Raw genomic sequence first — 9,835 nt, 5'->3', positions numbered from 1 at the left:
CCTTAAAATTTTCACTTGGTGTCGCAGATGGTACTGTATACTGATAACGCTATGTGGAAAATAAATGCACTTTAAAAAAAATGCCGATATAACTTTGAGAAGACTTTTAAAATGAGGTCAAAGTAAACAAGTTTTATTGACTTAGCTAAAAAATACATTTCGCTGATAAGATGCACATGTCGCACTTTGCAATACCCCGGAAACGCGCTTATCAATAACACTTGTCGCATTTGTTAACGCAAGAGCTGTCGTGCGTTGTAATTTCAGACTATCTCAGTTCGTAATACGATGAGCTGCCGCACTTTAATTTGTAAAACGCTTGTTCACACTTTTAATGCAAGAGCTGTCACACTTTTTAATAACACCTGTCGCGTACTATGTTATTAAAAGCTCAAAAACAAAAAAAAAAACCCCAAAAAAACACGCAGAAGTCCTATCTCACTCAAGAAGCAGGAAGAGGCCGTAACTTTGTATTCCCCTCCCCCCCTCCTCCTTACTCTTAGTTCACTCACCTTACGCTTCATAAGTCTTCTTGAACGGAACAAAGCAGGGCGGGACTTCTTTATCTGATAGTCATCGTTTCGCGCTACAGAATCTAAAAAAACTGAGGGCGCGCGTTATGATTAAATTGAGTTAGATTGGCGTCCAATTGGAACTATACACGTTATCATCCCTTGCCCTCGGAAAATTTAATGTAAAAACCCAGGTGCTCCCAACCTGAATTGGGGGAAACTAGAAACACTGGCTTTTCTAAATTCCTGCTCAAATCCATCTATTTGTTGCTGGGAAAGAGAGAGATTCTTCATAAAGTCAAAGATCTCCTGAAGAAAATAGTTTGCTGGTGAAACTCTCATAAACGCTTTGTATGCTAATTTGTACAATTATTATAATGATTCTCTTTCATATTTCCCAGTGTTTTTTTCATGTCTTGACTATTTATTTTGGGTTTCAAAGTAATTTTCAAAACTGACAGCACACGTCAAGTGAACGTTTGACATACGATATTTTTATAACTTACTCGATTGATGTTAGGTTTTTCATCAAAGTTTCAGGTTGTTAATTTTCGCTTTATCACAAGCACTTATTCTGGTCTCTTTTTGAGACCATACAAAACGACTCTGAAATGACTTTACATCAATGAAATCTGGAATCAGCTTTCCTCTATGGCCGTATTATCATCGGAGACGATCAAACGGAATATCCATGTCGTCAGCTGAAGGAAACCACCAGCAGTTTCCGGTCATAGCTGTTTTTAAAGAACAGGTGACCGCCACTAGCGGCGTAACATTTGTCATTCAAATTTTGAAAGGTAGAGGAAAAGGTAGATCTATATGCGTGTTTAGGAAAAATAGTTTACTCCCGATAATTCTAGTCACACTGCAACTAAATCATGCAGCTTAAAGCTATCGACATGGGCTTTTTCGGAAGAGAGTCTTTGCCAAGGGAATGTTATGTATTAAAACTTAAAACGGTTCACAAGGCACAAGGTATAAGGAGAAAAAAATAACTACATGGCGATGATATTCCATCTACGAAAATTAATTAAGTATGTTACCATTGTGACAGTTTTCGAATTAATTTTATATCATCCTGAGCTTTGCGCTAAGAATTCAGAAAAAAAAGAGTTGGAAAGCTCATTGCCAATTGCTAAAAAAATCCTTGGAAGCGAGGGATCCAGAAACATTATGATTATAGAGGACAATTAAATTTGTATGATGCACGATCCTTCGCAGTAGATAGCGCTATTCATGCAATAGCGAAAATCAGACCTGAAAAAAATCAGGCCTGTACGGGATTCGAACCACTGACCTCTGCGATACTAGTGCAGCGCTCTACCAATTGAGCTAACAAGCCAACTGGGAGCAGGCCGTTGAGTTGATTCGTAATAAACCCGTGATGATAAATCAGATACAATGAATATATGAAGTTCATATATTTTTTATAAGGACATTCATGCTCGCCTCTAGATAAGTTTAACGAGTACATGTTAATATCCTCTTTAATAGCGCTTCCTGCTTTGATGAATTTGGTTTAAAGGAATAATTTTCCACTAGCTTAAAATGTTTGCTAAAAAGAGAACAGATTCACCAAAGATTTTCGAGGAACACATCTTAATAACAGAGTATTAACCGCTATAGCAAGAACATGACCATTAGGAGGTACTACAAAGTTTAAATTTCTTGCAGGTGACTAGAGGAAGTTTTTAATTAGCGAAAAACTCAAATATACGAAAAACTAGTTAATGTAATATAATCATACATTCACCTATGGTGAGGAAGTTTTAATTTAACAGAAAATAGACTGAGCTAGACGCACCTTTCAGTTAAGTGACAGAACATGTTTAGACATAACTCTATTAAGTAATAACTGTAAAAATTCCTTCTACACCTTCACTTTGAAAGAAAGGTGGTCTGTTTCGTTCACTTGAATATGCGAGAATCCGATTTGATTCCATTTAGGTTTATTATTATTCTCCATTTAACAAGAAATATTTTAGTCTCCGTCATTTCCCATGTTTCAAGGTGAATATACTGTCGACAGTCCTACCCGTAGGCAAAGTTAACCTACACTCCTGGTCCTAATATTCTGATCAAAATATTTGTTACCTTTTTACGAAACTTTCGATTTTTCCAAACACAAATTATTGGGTTTGAGCAGGAATTAAGAAACGCCAATGTTTCTGCCCAGCTGTAAAAATTGTATGTTTCTAATCTCAACCCCAGAGTCTGATGATAAAATGTCACAAGAAGAACAGGAAAGTTTAAAATCAAGTAAACTCCAACAATGATGGAGATGTCCTTTGCCACCTTGACTTCTCTTTGTCTTCTTAGATTTATAGAAGCCTGATGTTCTGCCTGAAGCTGTCGGCGATATCGACGCACAGTAAATAGTGTATCAATCTGAGTTGCTGTCGAAAAAAGGAGAGAAATCCACCATAGAATAAGTTGAAGACCTCTTACCTCTTGATTTATCTTGGCCCATTGTAGAGCACTCAGTAAAATGTTCACTGTCCATATTCCCATGAGGTATTCTGCCACACGCTTTGGAGAGAAAAATGTGATATATCTGCCAGGTAACCGAACTGCTACAAATCTCTCAAAGCTGACTGCGGTTAAGGTCATGCAAGACACACCAAAACAAATGTAGAAAGCCACACTATACAGAACCATTACACAACATGGAACTCTTTGATGTTGGTTTTCTAAGAGCCTGTAGCTGATATATCCTGGTTGGGTTGTTAAGCCGACTAATACATCAGACAGCGCCAACGAGGCTATCAGTAGATTGGAGGGAGATCGAAGACGACTGCAATTGATGATAGCAGCAAGAATCAGTACATTCGCGATAATGGCGATTGGAACAGCTAGGATGTTGATGACAGCCGTCACGAGATTCGTTGTGATACGTTCTGGAGCTCTTTGAAAAACTGGATCTGGAAGATGAAAGCAGTAAGAATTTCTTATGGACTCGTTAAGATTCATTTAATACGATGTGAAAACTGCGGCTCCCTACAAAAATCTTTGCCAAGATATCTCAATGGGTTTTAGCTTCAGCGCACGATTTCTTATGATCAGCCTGAAAGTTAATTTTAACTGCTTTCCTGTTTAGTAAAGCAGAAAAAGGTACTCTAATATCTTATTATCATAATGGTACGTGAGAAAAACACTAAAAACGCTTTAAACGTCACCAACAGATAAATATTTTGAAGCGGAAGTAAAACTTCATAGCAACAAGCCTATTTATATTCTCAGACAGGGAAGCAAATTTTTATTTTTTCAATTTTCTTCCTAATACTTGGATAAACTGTTATTACCAGGATACGTAATTAAGCTTACTTGTTTGAAGTTGAGAAGAATTATTATCAACCTCAACAAACTCAAAACAAAAAGTCCTCGCAGAGATTAACCAGGTTTGGAGAAAATTGAATTCGTGACAATCTCCGAGTAATTAAAACCAAAAACTATTACCTTTTATCACAGATACCAAATCATCTTCGAATATTTTAATTTGTAATTCAAAACTGAAGTCTTCCAACCTTTTACTGTGATATTCATTGTCTCATTTAACATTTGCGTGTGACGAAACTATGGGTTTGTTTAATTGGTGACGTTTAATTTCAAAGTGAATTTGCATTAAGAATGCTTAAAACTATACAAAAGTAAAGTTTGGTCAGAGATGCCAACATATCTTATAGTTTTCAGATTAGCACGTGCTTTGAAACTTCTTCAGCTTTGTCGAAGACTTCGCCAACAAGTTACGCGTACGATTTTCGCGAGTTTTAGCTTTCAGTCTTTAAGTCGCAATTTTCGGGAATGTTAGCGTTTTTCCCTTTTCCTGTTTACCGTAAATGACCGTTTCACCTTTCTTCACTCGAATAAACGTGCCTGCTTTTAAAGAGATTTCCATTTCCGGTTCCGAACAAGATGGGATAAAACGTCAGAGATAGTGAAGGAAAGCTGGTGGGGTTAATTTTCTAACGGCCAAAAAAAGTCAAATACATTATTAATTTCCTTACTAAGAAAAAGCAATTGACTTTGGCGATTGACTTTTTAGCCCTACAGCAGCCGGTGATAAGATTAATTTTATATTTATATATTTTTAGAACAGTTGTCTACAATGTTTATGATTTCAGTTTGCTCTAAACGACGTGTAGATGAGCGTGTTAAATAAAACCATCCAACCTCTATTCTCGTAGTGCTCTCTTTAAGATCGATAGTTTTTTTTCCTGAAATTAAATGTTAAAGGGGAAAAAAAGAGAATTAAATATACACAATAAATAAAAATGGTCGATGCAGAATGTCGCCAGTCTGTCTTACGGCTGTTTGAAATGTAGCCTCAATGATCATCACCAGGGGCCTGTTTCTAGAATTCCCGGTAACTTAACGGGTCCGTAAAGCTGTTCTGTTTTCATTCAAAATGGGGTTGCCGAAAGTTTTGAAAACGATACAATAACTTGTCAGCCAAAAAACAAATTGGACTGGTCGCGGTGACAGAACCTGCTTCTCGTTTCTTTGGATTTGTGTTTTAAAATATGGCTTCGGGCCCCAGCTGAGGAATAACAGAATTCTTCGTTTACTTCAAATCCACCTTTAATCCACCTTAAATCCATCTTACTGCTGAAGGATTAGTGAGGTGAGACAAGCACTTTGCTGTCCATGGAGTTAGATCTTCCTCTGATCAAAATTTTATTATTATATCCTCTTGAACAAAACAGAAAATCAAGTATACTATCCAAAATTTAGAGTTATCATGTATGCCCTTATGGTTTCCATGGAAATTATTGGTATCAGTGTGTAATGTATTTAACTTTTGAGAAAAATAATTGAGTGTTCTGTCGATGTCATATTGACGTATTGTAACTTGATCAAAGTCAGCGACAGTTTTGTCCTTTGATAACTTCATATTCATGTTTGAACTGTGCTTAACTAATTCAAATCTTAAGGCTAGTCACTGGTCATGTAAGCATAGTTCGGCGGTCACTGCTAAATGAATTGATTGTTGTTGTGATCTATCTGTAAAAAGGGGGGATCATATCAGTTCTTGATAAGTTTTCATCTGTATTTCACCTCCTGTTAATTTGTTTGTCTCAATCATTCTGTCGTTTCTTTTTTTGAGGGTTATTTGTGACTGCAACGAGAATAATTTCGTCTTAACAGCGTCTGCCCAGCTACGATCACTGAAACCCTACCTTCTTAGAAATAACTTCCTGGGGTGATCAAGTATTAAACTACGCGAGAGCACCAACTGTGAGGTAAAAAAGTTCAATTTTCGTTTAAACTTTTTGAGTGCGCCTCGGGCATGAATAGGCAAAATGAGGCAAGGAAAAGACATCTGTAATATTATTATTTCATAGCGCGACAAATACTCTGTCCTTTATGATTAATACTTGGATAAACTGTTATTACCAGGATAGGTAAATAAGCGTACATGTTTGAAGTTGAGAAGAATCATTATCAACCTGAAAAATTCCTCACAGAAATGTTAACCAGTTTTAGAGAAAATTGAATTCGTGACAATCTCCGAGTACTAAAAACTAAACAATATTACCTTTTGTCACAGATACCAAAATATCTTCAAATATTAGAATTTGCAATTCAAAACTGTCTTCCAGCCTTTTATTGTCCGTTTCGCGCTCGACTGTTATCAGGAGTTCGTCCTTGTGCCTCGTGTTTGTCTTTAAAACGACGGTAAACGTTGGAAACTTTTAATTCTGTGATATTTATTGTTGCTGTTTGTCCTCAATGTCGAGTGCAATTTTCGAGGATGTTGGAGTCTTTTTTAGCTTACCGTATTATTGCGTCACCGTTTTTTACTCGAATAAAAGTTCCTGCCTGTAATTAAGGGGATTTCCGTTTCCGCTTCCGAACAAGATGGGATAAGCGTCAAGGAGTAGTGAAGGAAAACTGTTAGGGTTAATCTTCTCACAATGAAGAAAATTAAAATTCATCACTATTTTCCTTACTATGAGAAATTCAATTGACTTTAAAACCCTATGGTTTCATACCAGTCGGTGATAAGACTAGTTGTATATTCACATATTTGTAGAACAATTGTCTACAATGTTTATGAACCCTGAAGATATTTTAGGTTGATGTAAACGATGTGTAGATGAGCGTATTAAATAAAACTATCCAACCTCTATTCTCATAGTGTTCTTTAAGATCGATGGTTTATTTTTTTCCTGAAATCAGATGTTAAAGAGGAAAAAAGGACAATTAAATAAACACAATCATTAAAAGTAGTCGATGCGGTTGTTTCACCTTTAGCCTCAATAATCGTCACCAGGGACCTGTTTCTTGAAGTCCCGGTAACTTAACGGGCCCGTTAAGCTGTTCTGCTTTCATTCAAAATGGGGTTGCCGAAAGTTTTGAAAACTATATAATTGTCAGCTAAAGAAACAAATTGAACTGGTCGGAATGACAGAACCTTCTTCTTGTTTCTTTACATTTTTGTTTTAAAATATGTCTTCAGGCCCGTTACCGTTACCCCGACTTTCGAGGATTGGGCCTTAGGGCCTGGTTGTTTAGTAGTGGGTTAAGATAACCCATAATGCTTATCATGAATAAAGCAACTCTTGATATATGCACGTATGGCGTAGAAACAAAAAAGGTTTTGTTAATATCTTACTTCTTAAGTTCTTTTATTTTCATAGAGATGTGAAAATGCCAAGTGGATTAAAGCTGAAAATCCAAGAGAAGTAAAGGAAAGTTATTTGTCTACGAACAGCAAAATAAGTTCAATTTTTTTAATCGTACTCAAATAAAACGCTTGACGTTAAGTAAGTAAGTAAGTAATTTATTTAACCACATGCGATAGCTCGTTTAAATGCAAATGTGGAAACCCACCCATCCCACCCCAGGGGAGGACATCCAACACACAGTAATCTCCTGCGTGGAAAATTAACGTCTCCTACGCCGAACCCTGCAAGGGACGAGAGCTCCATTTATTTGTCCCTATCTGAGAAGACTAGAATATCTAACCATTTATTGATGTTATAGAAAGGTAGCATATTCTTCTCAATTACTTGAACGTTGGTCTGGCCAGGGCTCGAACCCTCGACCTCCTGCACAGCAGTCCAGTGCTCTATCCATTGAGCTTACTGGGAGGCGGTTGACGCTTCTTTGCCATACGAGCCAGTGTTAATGTCATTTGTGGACTAAAAATTTGTTTAAACATTCGGAAAATGTCGACATTGGCCATAAAAATGTGAAGATGGTCATATTAACTGTAAACAAATTATTGGTGAGTCTGAAACAAAATTGGCCATCACTGGTTCCTATGAAATTCTCTTTAAGACCGATCGTTTTTCAATAATTAAATGTAACACATAATCATATTCTTTAGCTGCCAATGGATTTTTGTTTATAGAGAGGGTTTTATGCTTTATTGTAAAATAATAAAATTGACAGATGTCTTTACATTTGACCCTAAATGCAAATTCATTTGAAAATCAAACTTTTCCATTTAAACAAACCCATAGTTTTGTCGCACGCTATTGTTTAGTATGACACTGCAGCCCATGTTTTGTGACATTTGAGAATAAACACAGAGAAGATAATGTCACAGAGTTAAAAGTTACCAAATAACGTTTTCCGTCGTTTTAAAGACATAAATACAAAGCACAAAGATGAACTCCTAGCAAATAAAGATTGTAATCATTTGTTAGGTATGGAACTTCCAGCGCATATTTCTAACAGGTAATTATAAGTTGTTTGACAAGTTGAACTGAATATAACTATTCATCGGTTTATTTTCGACCGCGGTTTATACATAGTTATGTTGACACGTACATCAGTATTGGTCTATGACTATTTTTATCAAAGTGGATCTTTAATCGCACAAGTGAGTTGTAACATGAAGATCCAATCACCTAGCTTGATATGAAAACTTATTTTATTGTTAACCAAACGTCTAGAGGATCACAGAGACGAATTCGAATATCCTACTTTTGCTTCTGATTATGCTGGACAATTACCCAATGAATGCATGTCCTGGAGTAAGGGAAAGGGGAATGTAAAGGGTATAAAAAAGAAAATTAAAAAAGGGATCGGTGACGTAGTATCTTGCTTCGGGCACTGTGTTGTTTCTAATTACAGTCGGGAAAGAACAGACAATAAAAGGCTGGAAGACTTCAGTTTTGAATTACAAATTCAAATACCTATTAAGATATTTTGGTATTTGCGACAAAAGGTAATATTGTGAAGGTGTAGTCTGATCGTCCGGGTGAGTGTAGTCCTGAGAAGGACTGTTGTCGGTGGCAGTGACTGACGTTTCGACAACCTGTGCGGAAGTCATCATCAGAGTCAAGTGAGTGATTGTTGTCAGTAGAATGTTCTTATTCCAGTTCGTGTGAAATGATCGGTTGGTTTTGCCGTGATGTTATTGGCTGTAAGACTCAAGTGACGTAAGTCGTTCGTGATTGGTCTGTTTCGGTCTGTCGGTAAAGCTAGGTTGTTCTTTTTCGGTCGTTTGTGATGTTTATGTCGTGAATGAGTCGTTTGTATGGGGCGGGTAGTTGTTGACATCTGTTTAGGGGAGTCTGTTCTAAGTTAGTAAACCAGCTTTCCAGAGTCAGTCGTTGAAAATAGTCAGTGCTGTAGGTTAGGCATTGCGCAGAGTCCCAGTCAATGTTGTGGTTGGTAAGTCGATGGTGTTCAGCAATGTGATTGCTGACATCACCTTTCCTCGTCGCCCGTCTGTAATCTGTCGGTGTGTGTCGGTTTCCTGTAAACTGTCGTTCGTAATGAGTTGTCGTTGTGGCTTACCAGGCAGTCTAGAAAAGGAAGTTTGCCATTTTCTTCGACTTCTGGTAAACTGTATGTCAGTGTTTTGTTCGTTAAGGTGGTTGTGGAATGCGTCAATTTCGTCGTGTCGAACGGCGGTGAATGTGTCGTCAACGTAACGTAACCAAAGCGGTATCGTTTGTCGGCAAGTCGAAAGGGCGCGTTATGGACAAAACTGACTATCACGACAAAATGGACGCACTAGTTAACGACAAACGAACCTACGAATAACTCAAACGTGACCCAACTCCTGCCCTTCAACGTAAACCGCCTTCAACGTAACGCGCCCTTTCGACAAGTCGAAAGGGCGCGTTATGGACAAAACTGACTATCACGACAAAATGGACGCACTAGTTAACGACAAACGAACCTACGAAGAACTCAAACGTGACCCAACTCCTGCCCTTCAACGTAAACTCAACAGTAAACTACTGACACTCAAGAAAACGAACGCCTTTGACAACCAACGGTACCATCGACTGAGGTGCTCGGTACCACAGCCACCGAAACTCTACGGTTTGCCGAAACTACACAAACCTGGTTTCCCGATG

General features: G+C 37.6%; 1 protein-coding gene and 1 long non-coding RNA gene across 2 annotated transcripts; one reads left to right on the top strand and one right to left on the bottom strand.

The window, feature by feature from the left end:
- Positions 1 to 1,703: 1,703 nt before the first annotated feature.
- LOC111347015 (histamine H2 receptor-like) lies at positions 1,704 to 3,618 on the bottom strand. Its single transcript, XM_088739742.1, has one exon. It carries the CDS (start codon positions 3,480 to 3,482, stop codon positions 2,565 to 2,567), a length of 918 nt encoding a protein of 305 aa, XP_088595868.1. The 5' UTR covers positions 3,483 to 3,618; the 3' UTR covers positions 1,704 to 2,564.
- Positions 3,619 to 4,861: 1,243 nt separating this feature from the next.
- LOC148720319 (uncharacterized) lies at positions 4,862 to 9,206 on the top strand. The gene is made up of 3 exons (XR_015993354.1): positions 4,862 to 5,133; positions 5,617 to 5,752; positions 7,154 to 9,206. It is a non-coding gene; the product is annotated as an uncharacterized LOC148720319 (long non-coding RNA).
- Positions 9,207 to 9,835: the final 629 nt, after the last annotated feature.

The sequence above is a fragment of the Stylophora pistillata genome, chromosome 11 (assembly GCF_964205215.1).
Source record: "Stylophora pistillata chromosome 11, jaStyPist1.2, whole genome shotgun sequence".
NCBI classification, from domain to species: domain Eukaryota; kingdom Metazoa; phylum Cnidaria; class Anthozoa; order Scleractinia; family Pocilloporidae; genus Stylophora; species Stylophora pistillata.
Note: the sequence above shows the minus strand (reverse complement) of the source record. Positions and strands in the feature narration are given on the sequence as shown.

What these genes read in the sequence shown, in the direction of transcription:
- LOC111347015 (XM_088739742.1), bottom strand. Translation starts at nt 3,482, where the DNA reads ATGAATCTTAACGAGTCCATAAGAAATTCTTACTGCTTTCATCTTCCA.